The sequence below is a fragment of the Lithobates pipiens genome, unplaced genomic scaffold, assembly GCF_037356315.1.
Source record: "Lithobates pipiens isolate NorthernLeopardFrog02 unplaced genomic scaffold, aLitPip1_a1.2 Scaffold_18, whole genome shotgun sequence".
Classification (NCBI taxonomy): domain Eukaryota; kingdom Metazoa; phylum Chordata; class Amphibia; order Anura; family Ranidae; genus Lithobates; species Lithobates pipiens.
Window position 1 is genome coordinate 502,076,476 of NW_027507758.1, and position 17,269 is coordinate 502,093,744.

At 39.0% G+C, this 17,269-nt stretch overlaps 1 protein-coding gene across 2 annotated transcripts in view; it reads right to left on the reverse strand.

The window, feature by feature from the left end:
- Positions 1-17,269, reverse strand: part of LOC143988804 (ephrin type-A receptor 3-like) — a 321,049-nt gene that overhangs the window by 232,137 nt on the left and 71,643 nt on the right. For both annotated transcript variants that reach the window (XM_077488668.1, XM_077488667.1), the window contains 2 exons: positions 13,765-13,829; positions 10,694-11,354 (listed from right to left, as the gene is read on the reverse strand). In XM_077488668.1, the coding sequence (XP_077344794.1) occupies positions 10,694-11,354; positions 13,765-13,829 (726 nt within the window). The remainder of the gene's footprint in view (positions 1-10,693; positions 11,355-13,764; positions 13,830-17,269) is intronic.

The following is a 17,269-nucleotide window of genomic DNA, read 5'->3' on the forward strand; positions in this document are numbered from 1 at the left end:
ATAAACAAGCGATGTCTTACTATACAATTAGCATCACGTCACAACTGAGTATAAAAGAGAAGAGAGGCTCCTATAAGTGTAGCAATATGGTTACATTTAATTAAGGTATAACATTTAGCAACTCACATGGTTTATGATTAAAACAGGCACATCTAAGTATGCAGACATCCGGGGTAAAGCTATCCACACAGACCATCATACCTTCCATGCTGTGCTCCACGAGTGCTTCAAGCCTTGCTTTCAGATCGCTGTATTGCAGAGTAGTCTTCCCGGTCATGATTTCAGACTGACAGCTGTGCAAGATGGTGGCGGGGAGGATGGTCTATGTGGAGAGCCTGTTTTAATCATCAACCATGTGAGTTGCTAATTGTTGCACCTTCATTAAATGTAACCATATTGCGTCTCTCTTCTCTTTTATACTCTGTAACTCCTGCTGTATTTTGCTTCCAATGCCCTTGTGGAGGCTTCCATTTGGACTTTGGACTCTTCATATACTGTAAGTCGTTCTAATTTCAGCATAAACTTGATTGTGAACATGGGTCCCAGTTTGGCCTGGATCAGCATCATGAGTCGTCAAGGTGTGGGTGGGCCAGCTACCAGCACCATAACAATCAGCCTGACCTGAAACCCATCAAAGTCTTTGAAAACCAAAGCATACATAAGCATTCTTAAAGGAAACCATACAAAATGGGAATGTTGTGATAAGAAAGGCTTATTTGTCATATATAGCAAGTTTCAAAGGGGCTACAGAATCCTGTACCCAAACACCAATATGGTAACAATCAGTAGAAATATAATTTTTAATGAAACACCTACAGTATGTGTCAAAGCCTTGCTGAAGTGACACAGTCGGCACTATATGAACAACAACTTCTGCAGGAAGCATCACCAGTACTGCAGGAAAAGGAACAGAACTTCATAGAAATAAGCATCAGTGGTTTATTCTCTGAAAAGGAAAAAGCTAAACCACCTGCAACCTCAGTCAGATAATCTAAGAGATAAAACTAGGGCATACCATCTAGATGCTGGTTTGCACAGCACCACAGAGTGCTCCAGTGTCATGGGAAGAGATACAAAAGCTACCTGGTCATGAAATGTAAATGTGGATTAAAGCAGCAGATGAATAGAGAAGTGACAGGTGCAATTCAAGAAGAAAGCAATGAGCAGGGGAAGGACTGGAGAACGGCTTCTTGGCCAGCAACTGGTTATCCTCAGCCTGAATAATGAGGTAGTAAATAAAACTGAATATTCATGCGTAATCAATAGGAAACATCTGAATTCTGGGCAGCAGACCAGGCGCCCTCCTTCCTTCCACTACACAAGTCAGATATTCAACAGATCAATACTCTCACTAATTGGTCTACTTTGTATGTCACCTGAGCTTTGCTCAATGACACTTTAACAGTATGGAGTGGTCAAAGCAGGTGATATCCAATCTGCAAATCAAAAGCAGACTGAAACCTTTTTCATTCCTATGTTGAAGTTAAGCTGTCACAAATCTGGCAATTCAAAATGAGGGAATTATTTTAAAAGAAAAGCTTAAATAGAGATTGCCTTTAGAGAAGCTGCATAGCAAAACAAACAAAAAAACATAGGCAGCGGAGGTTTTATGCAGATCTCAACTTTTTCCTGTAAAAAAATCAAACATGGTTCAGCCCTCCTGCTTGCCGAGCTTTTCTATTGGTCTTGTAATCACTTCCTTGCTGCCATACTTTTTAAGAGTGGCAGAGTGGAGAATGCATATTTCTTCAGTCTTTATACTTATATGTAAAGTGCTATGTGTTTAAGCCGATATGTGTATCATATTAAGAGGCTTGGCCACAATCTAAATCTCAAAAGTATCCATGCTTACATACAAACATGTCCAGTGCCGCAAAAAGACAAAGTGCTCAGTGCTGTGCCTCTTCCAAGCCACTATTCAATTTAACTTCCTGTTCACTCAGCAAAGCTCCATGATCCCCTAATTTTCAGTGGGACATTGAGCACTTGCATCCCTCAGGGATTAACCACTTGAGGACCAGCCACCTGAGGACAAACTAGGTTGGCTCCCCTGGGCAAGCCATCGTAGATGTACATCGGCCGCTTTAAGAGCAGTAGGGGTGTGCCCGTGGTGCGACAACGAAGACGATGCATGTGCCTGACAGTCGCGATGTCCGCCGGGCACCAGTGGTTGCTCCTGAGAGAGACAGAATGGACGTCTGTCAATGTAAACAGACATATCTCTGTTCTGTCAGGGGTGAGGAGACAGATCTGCTGTTCCTACTGCTTAGGAACAACGATTGGTCTCCTCCCCCAGGCAGTCCCATCCCCCTCAAAGATAGAAACACTCCCTAGGACACACACTTAACCTTTTGATCACCCCCTAGTGTTAACTCCCTTCCCTACCAGTTACATTTATACAGTAATTAGTGGCTATTTTAAGCTGTATAAATGTCACCGGTCCCAAAAAAGTGTCAAAAGTGTCTGATTTGTCCGTTGCAATGTCACAGTCCTGATAAAAATCTCAAATCGCCGCCATTACTAGTAAAAAATAAATAATAATAAAAATGCTATAAATCTATCCACTATTTTGTAGACGAGATAACTTTTCCTCAAACCAATATATGTTTATTGTGTTTTTTTATTTTACCAAAAATATGTAGAGGACATATCGGCCTAAACTGAGGAATATATTTGTTTTTAAAAAAATGTGGGGAATATTTATTATAGCAAAAAGTAAAACATATTGGGTTTGTTTGTTTATAGTGCAAAACATAAAAATCAGGTGATCAAATACCACCAAAAGAAAGCTTTATTTGTGGGGAAAAAAATACGTCAATTTTGTTTGGGTACAGCGTCGCACAACCGCACAATTGTCAGTTAAAGCGACACAGTGCCATATATCGCAAAAAATGGCCTGGTCATTAAGGGGGCAAATCTTCTGGGGCTTAACCATCCAGGGCCTCCTGCACTCCTCAGACAGTCATCATATGCCACAAGTATCATAAATAGGAAAGAAAAGCCCCCACAGTGTAAAACCATTTATTGATTAAAACATGCCCCTTAAAATCATATAAGATGCATCATATAATGCAAATGCCCTGCCTAAAAATATACTCAGCACAATCTCTTGAGGGGACCAGCTCCAATAGCTCCTGTGCGAGCCAAATTTCCTGATCTCAAACCTTACTTCCAGGTGTAAGAATGTCAGTTCCAGGAGTACTGTGCCAAATAAAATGTTTTAACGTCTCGTGTACATGAGGCCTAAGGGTTGTCTGTGCTCACCTTTGGGAGGACAGTTTTGTAGATGTATAAACCAGGCAACATTTTTCTCATTTGTTTATGGTGCCTTACCACTGCTCTGTTTTTGGCATATATAGGATATATATATATATATATATATATATATATATATATATATATATATATATATATATATATATATATATATATATATATATATATATATATATATATATATATATATATATATACGTATATATATATATATATATATATACACACATATATATATATATATGATAAGTATAAGATAAGGATTATAGGATAAATGCAATTATGAATTTTCTGGTGAAAGCATGTTACATTACTGACAAAACCTTAGAACTACTGAACCTAGAATAAAACGAAATGATTGCATCTGGTGTTCAAGATGCATTTCGTTTTGACAGGACAAATTTGAACCCAGAACCCAGGACCAATATATAGGCAGTTGGTAAAAAAAACTCTGCAATTACAGGGGTGTTCTGAGGCCTGATATACACAGACACTGGATGCAGGATTGTTTTTGGCTTCTGCATACGCTTGAACCATGTTTGTTTTAGCTTTCAATCTTGGCTTTGATCCACACTGGAGGGATAATGAAAATGCAAAGGTTTTGCAGCGTTTGGTGTTGCAAATACATTACAGGCAATTTGCTCTCAATTACAATACAACATAAATGCTGCAAAAAAATTGCTCAATGGCGTATCCATGTAAAACTATTCCTTATGCCACCCTTTAGGCCTGGCATCAGTGGGCAGGCATAAAGAATGTGTGCTGAGTGTCTCCTTTTTAAGCCTTATTATTATTTAAGGTACTTACATTAAGGTGAACAGATTTTTAAAACGAAATCCAGGGACATATTTTTTTTTTTTCACTAGTAATGGCAGCAATCAACGCTCTCTGCCCATCGCCGCTGCCGCCGGCCTCACGGCCTGTCAAGTCTTACTCTCCGGGCCCCGGCTACTACTGGGTGGGGAGCAGAGGAAAATCACTCTGCAAGGGAAAGCAAGGAGATAAGCAGGTAGGCGGCTGGCTGGGACTTGAGCCAAAGCAGAAGAACATGCAAGCAGAGCTGGATGGGCATGCACCCGAAACTGAAGAAATATTCCCTCCGCTCTGACCAGCACATGATCATCAGAAAGGGGCACAGATAATGGAAAAAAATACACTCCCCTGAGCTAGTAGGAGTGGCAGAGTGGGGGGGGGGGGGTGTAATTCAGATTTTTTTTTTTATTCTGCACTGACTGTCTTTGAAATTGCCCCAGCCCCTGTTCAAATCCAATCCGGGGACGAAACCGGGGACAGTGCCCTCAATCTGGGGACTGTCCGGTCACCCTAAATTGCATAGTGCCATCAATTTACGCAGTGCTTTACATCTACATTGTACATTCGCATCGGTCCCTACCCTCAAGAAGCTAAGGTCCCTAACTCACATACATATACAAGGGCCAATTTAGACAGAAGACAATTAACCTACCAGCATGTTTTTGGAGTGTGGAAGGAAATCCACACAGGCACAGGGAGAACACGCAAACTCCAGGCAGGTAGTGTAGTGGTTGGGATTTGAACCAGTGACCCTTTTTACTGCTAGGTGAAGGTGCTACCCACTACACCACTTCTAAACAAGGCCTAAATTGTCTTTTTTTATATATACTTTTTTCAATTTTACAAGTTCATAGATAAAAACTGAAAAAAACCTCTTCTTCTTGCATATAGCTAGGGATGGAGATGTGTGAGCCCACACACATCATTTAAAGTCCCAAACCCCTCTTTTTTGTTTTACAGATAAAAATTCAGTGGAATTTGCCTTCAAATCAGATTTTGAAACACAAAAAGAAAAGAAAATATAAATATTAGCTTAATAGAAGAACATTGTCAATGCCAGTATTAAACGCAAATCGGCATCAGTGTATTGCAATGGTGCGCCTGCTGGTCTAGCCATAACATAAGTGTTATCCAATTAATCTAGGCATCTTCTGCACTGTGTGTGCCTCCCAGACCGTTGTGCTACTTTACTATGTTTAATCCTGCAGTTAAAGTGCAGCGAGGCAGGTTTAATATCATCAGCTTTTAGCTGTAAGGTCACTGCTTCAGGCTTGAAGGTAGCGAATGCCACAGGGAATTCTCCGGACTCAACTTCAGTTTGCAATCTCAGTAAATTATTCATGGCTCAGAATCGGGACAGAGGAGGCTGCAGCGCTAGCAGCTGATAGAGGCTTGTCACTCGGCAAGCCAGAACAAATGCCCCTCTCTTTATTTTCTCCATGTACACATATCACCTCTTCATAATCAACCGGTACAAGATGTACATACTAGGAAGGGAAACACCCTGTGTGTAAAGGTATGAAGATGCTTTGAATACTCATAGCCCTAACTTGAGTCAGGGTAAAGAATATTTAACAAGGCAACTTTTTAGTCAAAGGATGCATTGGGGTTGATTTATTATAGGCAAATAGACTGTGTGCTTTGCAAAGTGCAGTTGCACCCTGCAAGAGCAGTTGCTCCAGGGCTTAGTAAATGAGCAGAAGCTCTGCTGACTTCCATCATCCAATCATGTGCAAGTAAAAATTGTGAATTCTTTACAAAGTGACGCTTTGGGGGTTATTTACGAAAGGTAAATCCACTTTGCACTACAAGTGCAAATTACAAGTGCAAAGTGCACTTGAAATTGCACTTAAAGTGCACTTGGAAGTGCAGTCACTGAAAATCTGAGGGGTAGATCTGAAATGAGGGGAAGCTCTGCTGATTTTATCATCCAGTCAGCAGCAAGCTAAAATTCTATTTTTTTTTCCTTGCATGTCCCCCTCGGATCTACAGCAACTTTACTTTCAAGTGCACTTTGCACTTGTAGTTTGCACTTGTAGTGCAAAGTGGATTTGCCTTTCGTAAATAACCGCCATAACCTCTGGAGCAACTGCTCTTTGCAAAGTACACAATTTATTTGCCTTTAGTAAATCAACCTCATTATTTTCTGTCCTCATGGAATGTCCCAAAGACATATTTTAATGTATTTATAGACACCTAAATACAGATCAATATATGGAACTTAATTGAGGAGCAGTTGAGGATGAAAGATGGACAAAGGAATTTGGGTTAAAAAGAGGGACTATCCATTAAAGACAGGGGTGTTTGGGATAGTCAATTTTTTGCTATATCACGTATCAGTCTTTTTGTGATGTTTTTGTGGCAAAACGTACATCAGCTTTAAGCTTAATATAATTGGGACATAAGAACAACAATAAAAATTTCAGATCCAAGAACAAATTGAGAATCTGTTATAAATGTTAACCACTTAAGCCCCGGACCATTTTGCTGGCCAAAGACAAGACCACTTTTTGCGATTCGGCACTTCGTCACTTTAACTGACAATTGCACGGTCGTGCGACGTGGCTTCCAAACAAAATTGACGTCCTTTTTTCCCCACAAATAGAGCTTTCTTTTGGTGGTATTTGAATATCTCTGCGTTTTTTTTTGCTCTATAAACAAAAAAAGAGCGACATTTTTGAAAAAAACGCATTCTTTTTTTACATTTTGTTATAATATCCCCCAAAAATATATTAAAAATAATTTTTTTCCTCAGTTTAGGCCGATGTGTATTCTTCTACATATTTTTGGTAAAAAAAATCACAATAAGCGTTTATTGATTGGTTTTTGCAAAAGTTATAGCGTTTACAAAAAAGGGGATAGTTTTATGGCATTTTTATTAATAATTCTTTTTTTTACTAGTAATAGCAGTGAGCAGTGATTTTTATCATGACTGCGACATTATGGCGGACACATCGAACATGTTTGACACATTTTTGGGACCATTCTCATTTATACAAATGCACTGATTCCTGTGTAAATGACACTGGCAGTGAAGGTGTTAACCACAAGGTGGCAGTGTAGGGGTTAAGTGTGTCCTGGGGCGTGTTTTTAACTGTGGGGGGGTGTGGCTGTGCATGACACGTCACTGATCTCTGCTCCCGATGACAGGGAACAGAGATCTCAGTGGGAGGAGTCTGATTGCTCAGTGAGGGAACTGTCCGCTGATCCCCACAGAACAGGCGGAGGGCTGGTCTGTCTCTGCTCTGCTTATACTGAGCAGACACAGACACAGACCACTCCTCTATAGGCAGTTGATGTTGTACATTTACATCTGACTGCCATCCGATCCACTAGATGCCGACCATCTGTTTTTAGCGGATCAGATCGGATTGGATTTAGGCAGGTGTAAACAAACACATGTCCACCCAATAGAGGGCAATTGGAGGGTCCGATCGGGTCTGCCTGAAAACCTGACAGGCAGACCTGATTAAACTGCTAGAGTGAAAGGGACTTAAAAGATCCAATGGGAGCAAGTAGGAGAAATTCATTGTTAGAATTGACATACACTTCAACTATTCCCTTTTCAACCAAAAATTTAAGAAAAAAAGTTTTGGATTTGTACATACTGTACTTTAAAGGCAAATATAATAATAACTGCAAAAAAATACACCATACTTCTTTAATCCCACAACCCTATGTAACTCTTTTGGTTCATCCTAGCCATCTTTCTGTTAAAACTCTTTAGAGAGTATACAGTTATGGACCATAGCAGCTAATTTCCAGTCGCAGATCGAGATGAAGAAAGCTCCACAATGTCTCAGTATTTTATTTTAAAAAAATGGCAAGATCTTCATTTCTGTTGCAGCTAAAATGATCCATACTTGGGTTAAATGTGAGCACCAAGGGGTATTCTGTAGTGGTTTAAAAAGTGTAATATGCTTTTTCCCGTCACTATCCTTCCAACCCACATTCTGTCCCTGAGTACTTCTTGAACTGAGCGTCTGAAGTGTGGAGGCCTGGTCTCCAATCACTTGTACATTATAATCTCTCGTAATGGATATGAGAATACAGCTACATTTAAAGCCCAATAAATCAATTGTTCCGAGAGCTCTTCCTGGCAGGTATCAATTACACCCTATTTCGAAATTAACTTTAGGCTTCATTTTATCCTGTTATTTACTGATTTTAGTACATTTTAAAAGAAAAGTTTTTCCCCAGCTACCATTCCGAGAATAATTCCTATTAATGTGTCAACGACGAATAGTTTAAATGGTAGGCTATTATAGGAAAATTAGATTTTTTTTCTACTTTATAAAGACTCCCAACAGAAATGAAGGTGCCTCTAATGGCATGGTCACATGCCAAGTCTAATGGTACACAACATAATATATGTACATTGTACGTTGTATATCATCATCATCATGAAATCAGATACTGGTATACCTTAACTCCTTCCTGCCCACTGCAGCGTCCCTTTAAACAGCTCAAAGGGGGGAGGGAAGGATCAGCGATCATAGGATCACTGTCACAGTGATCCCATGATCAGAGACCAGTCTTGACGGTTACCGATCTGTAGCCCGGACCAATGCTGTGTCTGATGGTACACAACTTTAGATGAACTTCACAGTCCCTACCAACATTGTGTTTTCCATTTCAAAGGAATTTTATATATAAGAAAATAGGGGTATTGCACTTAAAAACAGAGCACTGCAGACAGTTCTAACTAATAATAAATTCCTTTAAAATGGAGAACACTAGGTCTTTTGTGCTTTCTTCCATATGTACATCTGTTGCATCTGAAAATCTGTGTGCCTATATGTGGGCTAGAGTGAAGATTTACTATGTGATATCTGGAGTCACCATACCTGGAGGGTACAAAGTGTGTTATGATCTTTATGGTAATACAGGGCGTATTACATAGTTGTTAGGTGAGCGGCTAGTTTGAATGGGTGGTGGAGACACAAAGCATATCCTATTATTAAGTTCACATTGCTACACTGGTGATTGGATTATTGATGCTTGCTATATATTTGGAATAAATACTGTATACAGATAATGCTATACATTTTTTGATTTGCACATTTCATTTAATTTTTATGACCTTTTATTGCATTTTTTAGAGAAATTAGTATTTATTATCTGAGTTGCGCTGCACTAATTATTGTCATGAATATACAAATTATATTAAATAGTGTTTTTTTTGTAGCATTCAGATGCATTGAAGATCCGCTTTAATAATAGTCACATTGTATATCCTCATCATCATGAAATCAGATACTAGTAGACTTTAACCCCTCCTCACTTGTCCCGGCATCCATTTAAACAGTTTGGAATGCCTGGGGAGGCGAGAAGGATCAGCAATCATTGGACCAGTGTAACAGTGCCCAAATTTGCCCACGTTTTGGACCGTTCCACCAACAATATATCTCTGGGATCCGAAAATGGAACTACTATGTCAAAACCTGGACAATATGAAGTTGCTCATCTGGTCCAGGGCAACATTACAACATAAAGTGGTCTACAACAAAGATTACATAAGTAAACGAATGCTTGTAAATCCAGGGGGAATTTGTTTTCTAGTTTTCTATTATATCTTTTTATTAAGTTTCACAGTTTAAGTTTAAAAATATGTTGTTTGGGTTTACAAATTAGACTGTGAGTGTTTAAATCCTAACTCTGGATTATATATATATATATATATATTAGAAAAATCTAACTGGTGCTGTAAAAAAAAACAGTTAGTTCAGGCTGCAGTACTCACCTTCAATCCAGAGCTGCCCTCAGTTATTTGGGTTGAAAGACCCCCAATGTAACTTAACATGGAAGACTGAGAACAGTGTGAGTGCAGGTTGTGATGGGCCTGCCCCCGAAGAATGCCCTGTATTTGCTGTGTATTTGTGCAGAGATCAGCACTAATTTAATTACATCAGTGACACTCTCTGCATCACTGAGGACCTCCCAGCCCATAAAAGAGAAACAGGACCCTGTAGCATCACATAACCAGCCAAATCCATCAGGAAAATTGAGTAAAAAATTGCATAAAATACAACTTGGGAGACTTTCTGAAGGGAAGGGGAGGGACATTGCTAGGAAAATGTGGAGATCATAGTTGGGATTTAAAGCTTTATGTATCACTTATGCTTGCAGTAAGGATAAAACGTGACTTAGGGGTTTATTTACTAAATGCAAATCCACTTTGCACTACAAGTGCACTTGGAAGTGCAGTTGCTGTAGATCTGAGGGGGACATGCAACGGAAATAAAAACACAGCATTTTTGCTTGTACATGATTGGATGATAAAATCAGCAGAGATTCCCCTAATTTCAGATCTTCCCCTCAGATCTAAAGTGACTGCACTTCCAAGTGCACTTGCAGTGCAAAGTGGATTGACCTTTAGTAAATCAACCCTCAACATTTTTTATCTGCTCAGCAATTCCAGCAGAGAAGCAAACTTTGTGACATGTAATGTCTGTCTAAGAAAAAGTACACATTTTTTTATTAGTTAGTTGAAAAAATGATACTTTCACTGACATCAAGAGTGACTCCAGATAAACAGTAATAGACAATCACTAAAAAGAAAACACAATGTTGTTTCTTAACAGGAATAAAGAAGAGAACTTACGTTGGCAAGCATTCCTCTTCTCTTCAAAGCCTGGTTTGCAGGAACAGCGACCAATAGGTACCAGCCAACCACCATCAGCACTACAGTACATCTTAGGCACATCAAACTCCACTGAGTTATTGACACATGTTCCTTTTACTTCCACTAATGCTGAATCCCCTCCAGTAACGGTGTCCGGGAAGAGGGCCAAGTTACGGATGGTCATTGGACACTTTTTGTAAAAGACCCGTACTGATACTAAAGCAATACATGCCCCAACATCTTGAAAAGCCAAATAGAAACCTTTCTTGTACAAGTTGCTAATGTCTCTTACTTCCGTATTAAGTTTCATGACCCGGTCACCAACATCCACCTGGGTAAAACTTTCATCCGCAGCGATAGTGTCAATCTTAATGAACTGATTCTCATGAATGTGCCACAAGTTATTGTTGTCAGACTCATAATAGTACATGTTGAAGGTTTCTTTGCAGGTACCTGATACCCCTGGTAGACTATTGCAGTCTCTCAAGGTGAACTTGATTTCAATATATACACGTTGGGCCTCTCCTCTTGGGATCCAGCTGGTCCTCAACCAGTTATTTTGGTTGACTTCTAATACATTGCAGACTTGGTAAGTTCTCATGGGCGTGTTTCTTTCATCCATTACACTGATTTCTTCCCACTGGTATGAATGAACACAATGATAAATGAGTGTACAAAACAAACATGAATAGTTATTAGGCCTGGCATCAAACACCCTGCCAATTACAACTTACAGTAAAACCTTGGTTTGAGAGTAATTTGGTTTGAGAGCATTTTGCAAGACAAGCAACTGTTTAAAATACATTTTGACTTGATATACAAGCAATGTCTTGATATACAAGCAACGTCTTGATATACAAGTAGCGTCATATCACAGGTGACTATAAAAGAGAAGAGAGGCGCCTCTAATTGTAGCAATATGGTTACATTTAATGAAGGTACAACATTTAGCAACATATTGCTACACTTAGAGGCACCTCTCTTCTCTTTTATACTCTGTAGCTCCTGCTGGATTTTGCTTCTATTTCTCTTGTGGAGGCTTCCATTTGTGGATGGACATTTTATGGTTACACAACCTATCATATTCCTATAATCTTTTTATATGGACTATAAATGGTTGTGGAATGAATAATTTGAGTTTCCATTATTTCTTATGGGGAAATTTGCTTTGATATATGAGTGCTTTGGATGAGTGCTTTGGATTACAAGCATGTTTCTGGAAAGAATTATGCTCGCAATCCAAGGTTTTACTGTATATATTTTAGGGGGCTATGCAGAAAAAAATAAAAATAAATTACAGGATAGTGACAATGATGCTAATGATTAATATTCTACATTAGGATATATTTTTTCTCAGCATCGCATTATCACTTTACTTTTGGCAAAGTCGCTTCCAGCCTAGACTGACCCAAGAAAATGATAAATTAGTAAAGACATCAGAAGAGTCATCAAAGGGGACACACATAGTTTGGTTTCAGCACCATGGGTGTGTGTGTGTGTGTGGGGGGGGTTAACTGTCATTAAAACACTGTAAAAAATAGAAAACCCACTGTTCTGAAAGGCATTCGGGTTCGATATCAGCGTAGCAGGGGGGGTTGTACACTCACTATGGGCACACTCTAGCTGGTTAGTTCTGAGAGGTGGGGGCAGAATGTATCATTCACCCTTTCTCATATAAAGTGACTGTTATAGTAAGGACCTTTCTTTATTCAAGAACAAATGCTGCTGAGATGGCAAGTATCACTGGGTAAATCTTGGTAAAATTTCCACAAATTTGGCTTGATACATAAAGTGAATGTACACAGAAGAATTTTTGGGAAAATTATGGAAATTTTGGGTGATTATCAGATGAAATGATCATCAGATCCTTGATATACTCCTATGAAAATAGAACTCTAGGCAAACAGCTAACATAATTTGGCTGAAATGCATATATCTTTACTGTTTTGTCCTGACAAAATATTTGGTATTTTGGCTAGCTGATGTACGGTAAGTATATACGGTAAGTATGCTACCTGTATGACTGTGCAGTTTGAAAACTGAAGGGAAAGCATAAAATTGTTTGCATAGCAATACAAATCCTTAGGTGAGTAATTAAACATATGCTTGTGAACGAACTATGAGGCCGTTCATCGGTGACCATCAGTGACCTTTTAATGAAACCTGGAACATGAAATGGATTATCTGATTGGTTTCCATTATTTTTTAACTAATGCAAGTAAGCAATATATACACTATATTGTCAAAAGTATTTAGACGCCTGCCTTTACACTCCCAACTTTAATGGCATCCCAGTCTTGGTGGAGGGGGGATTATGGTGTGTGGTTGTTTTTCAGGGATATTGGGCTTGGTCCCTTAGTTCCAATGCAGGGAACTCTAAAGGTGTCAGTATACCAAGACATTTTGGACAATTTCATGCTCCCAACTTTGTGGGAACAGTTTGGGGTTGGCCCCTTCCTGTTGCCACAACATGACTGCGCATCAGTGCACAAAGCAAGATCCATGAAGACATGAATGAGCGAGTTTGGGGTGGAGGAACTTGACTGGCCTGCACAGAGTCCTGACCTCAACCTAATAGAACACCTTTGGGATGAATTAAAATGCAGACTGTTAGTCAGGCCTTCTCGTCCAAAATCAGCGCCTGACCTCACAAATGCACTTCTGGAAGAATGGCCAAACATTCCCATAGACACACTTCTAAACCCTGTGGACAGCTTTCCCAGAAGATTTGAAGCTGCTAAAGCTGAAAAGGGTGGGCCAACTCAATAGTGAATACTACGAATTCAATACTGGGGTGCCGTTAAAGTTAATGTGCATTTGAAGGTATGTCCCAATATTTTTGACAATATAGTGTATTTGTGAGTATATTAAGTAGATACATGCAGATTTGTACACATACCTATTCAAGTATAATTTATGTATATGCAGGGGTTCTCTTACTGGTGACGTGGATTTGTATTCTAAGTTTTACTGACTAGCATAAAAGAGATAATGTTAACGATAATTAAAGGATTCTCGATAAAACTGTACAATGCACTGAATATACTAACCCCTTCTGATGGATATGCCACCCATCCCAGGTCTCCAGCAGCAGACATAGAGTCAAGTAAGGTTACTGGAACAAAAACAGAAAGGAAACACTTAACATTTTGAGCTTAGGTTATGCAATGATGATACATACAAGACCTCATTCAATCACTGTTAGATTCTCATATGCTTAGATGTACATTACGGATGAAACAAAAATCCAGACCTCAGTTGGCACTGATATTGTATGTTTTCTGGATGTCTTCACAGAAAAGTAGATTAAATAATTAGTGCATGTAAGTCTTTTTCAAACAAGAAAATATTGATGTAAATTGTATTTCAATTCATCTTCAGAACCAATTTATTTCATAGAGCCAGATGCATTAACACCGTGGACTAATGTTCATTAAGTAAAGAAAAAGTCTCATATGCAGAATTTTTTTCTCTGTTGACTTAAATTAACATTCTCAAGTTCATGAATGTATTCTCCAATATGTGCAATGTGAGCTAACTCTTAAGCCTCGTACACACGATCGGACTTTCCGATGGGAAATGTTCAATTACAAGCTGTTGCCGGAAACCCCGACCGTGTGTATGCTCCATCGGACAGTTGTTGAAGGACTTTCCACCAACAAATGTTGGCTAACATGTCTTCAAATTTTCCACAAACAAATGTGTGTTTTCGGATTTTCCAATCGTGTGTACACAAGTCTGTCGGACAAAAGTTGACAGTACAAACACGCATGCTTGGAAGCAGAAGCGGTCGGTCTTGTAAACTAGAGTTTGTAATGAAGAATTAAGATTCGTGATGCGGCAAATTATGAAATCTCCAAATACAACGCACATTCTCTTCTTCTTTAACCTCCCTGGCGGTATGATTCAGTCTGGAATAAGGTGCTGAAAGCGGTACAATTATTTTGCATGGAAATCTGACTTTTATTTTGTAGTCCTGTAATTCTTAGGAATAACGCTCTGAAATCTCTTCAAACCAGAGTCTAGCGGACATCCCGGGTATGATAAAGTTTATAATATAATAAAGAATAATAAAAATTATTCAATAATGTAATCAAATCCAAAAAAAAAATGAAAAAGGGACATGTTTTGGTTGCTATGGACAATCTCCAAATTCCAAGCAGTAAAAAACAGTATTTATAATATAAAAGTGCATGCAGGGCATTGCACAAACCACTAGGGACAAAGGGGGTGTGTATTTTTTACTACAGCACTGTAATCTGTAAGATTACAGTGCTGTGTGTGTTTTGTGTGTTTTTACTTTTTTGAATTTGCCGCCGTTCTCCGCTCCCGTGCGTCGTAACGTCGCAGGGAACGGAGCTCGGCGGCATTCGGCACTGTGAATCGAGCGCAGGACGGCTCGATCACACAGCGCGGCGGACATCGCTGGATCCAGGGGACAAGGTAAGTAACGATCCCTGTGTCCTCCCCTGCATCGAGCGGTGCAAACCCGAGTCTGGCTCGGGGTTACCGCTATTGTAATGAAAATCCCAACCCGAGCCAGACTTGGGATTACCGCTAGGGAGGTTAATGGGGTAATAATAAAGCTGCTTTGCTGGTGATACTTATGGAGTTATTGAAAACAAATTTTCAAAGGCTTTTTTTTTCTAGTGATATCAAGAATAATATTATTATGTTTTTTTTTTTTTTATTTGGGCAAGTTACCACAACGCCATTATCCTGTAGTTCTTAAGAACAAAGATACAACTATACCAAAATATTACAAAATGTCCATATGGTAAATAAACACCGGTGACTGGACGACGTAAATTATTACGAAACGCGTAGGGCGGTGCGAACGTGTCGACGTCACCCCAGTCGTGTTCGTTCTTTTTAGACCAGGAAGGACGGGTTGGTCTCTGCGTTGGCGTGTGTCCGGCCGGTGCACGCTTCTGTTTTGAACCTGCTTTTAAAGTCTTTTATGTAAGTGTATACGTTCGTTTTTTGCAAATTAAAATCATTGGTTTTACACTATCTGGAGCCTATGTTTTTCCCTATGTGATACCACGTTGAGTTGGGAGTGATATGTGGAGCAACAGCCATAGCCCTATTGCGTGAAAGATTCGGGATCGCCTGAGGGGGAACCGTTACCCGGATATCCTTTGATTGTTTTTGCCTGTGGTGACCCTCTGTAACGGGGGGTCGCTTGGATCTGGTAAGGAGCCAATTCATTCATTCGGTGATGGGAAAAGCACATTATATTTCTGGAGAAGATTTTTAATTTGTGCACTTCTAATTCAGCTCTTCACATGAAGTTTTTCTTCACCGGTGTTTATTTACCATATGGACATTTTGTAATATTTTGGTATATAATTATATGGACAATATATAGAGTTTCTCAGAATACTTTTTTGATAATTTATTATATGTAAAAAAAACTGAAACCAAATAATTTTTTATTTTAGAAGTATATGCACAGAGTTCTACACAATTTGTACTGTGTTTGGGTAATTCACATTATTGACACGTATCTGTGTCCCATTTTTGTATTCAATTTTATTTATTTGTATATATAATAGTATGCATTATATCTTTGAGGTGGTCTTAGAGACAATAAGACACTAAGACTCATATTGTGGGTTTGGCACATACACATACCCCATTCACTTTGGGCATTTGAGGTTAGCGCAGTTCTTCTTTTTTTTCTTTTTCTGTTTTGTGTATTTTTGGTGTACATTTGAATTGCAGCTTCCGACCAATATCATTTTTATTCCGTAGCACAGTTTCTTCCTCTTTGCTTTTTTCCGAAGATACAACTATGTTGGTGTACTTTGTTAATTTTACATTGTGTTTTTTTAAATGTAACTGCCGGCTCCCAAAATGCCGTTTGAAGTAAAACCCATAGCCAAGTATTATTTTCCACAATTTTTTTATTGTGCATTAAAAAAAAAATAAAAAAAATAGACGTGCTATCTGCCAATAGAACTTAACAAAAAGTGCATTCTATATATCCAAAAATATAGAAAATATACCAAATCAAATCATTATTCAACTACAAAAAATAATGTCAAAGCAATAACTCCAAGGCCAATAATAAATAACACATTATCTCCTCCGATTCCGCAACATGTCTTGTTGACGAACGGCCATTCATAAACTAACAGAAAAGCGCAAAATGAAAAGCGATATATGAAAAACGTGAAAAGAAAAGCGCAAATCAATACTTCCTAAACTTCTACTAACATGAAATTAGCAGAAGGAGCCCAAAGGGTGGCGCTAAAGAGCTGAAAAACCACATACTACCTCTAGTACATCACTACATTCGTAATTGTTGGCCAACATTTGTGTGACCCTGTGTATACAAGACAAGTTTGAGCCAACACCCTTCAGACAAAATTCCATAAGTCTGAGGAGGTAAGAGCTAGAGGATGCTGGTCATTCCCTATCCAGGAAATAAGATGAGCTTTATCTGACTTATTGCAGTTTCTAATGCACACACTGTGAGAAGCTCACAGCATGCAGCAAAATCAGAGTAAGCTATTTTAGTACAAGAGACGCAAGGAGCTCCTGGTGATG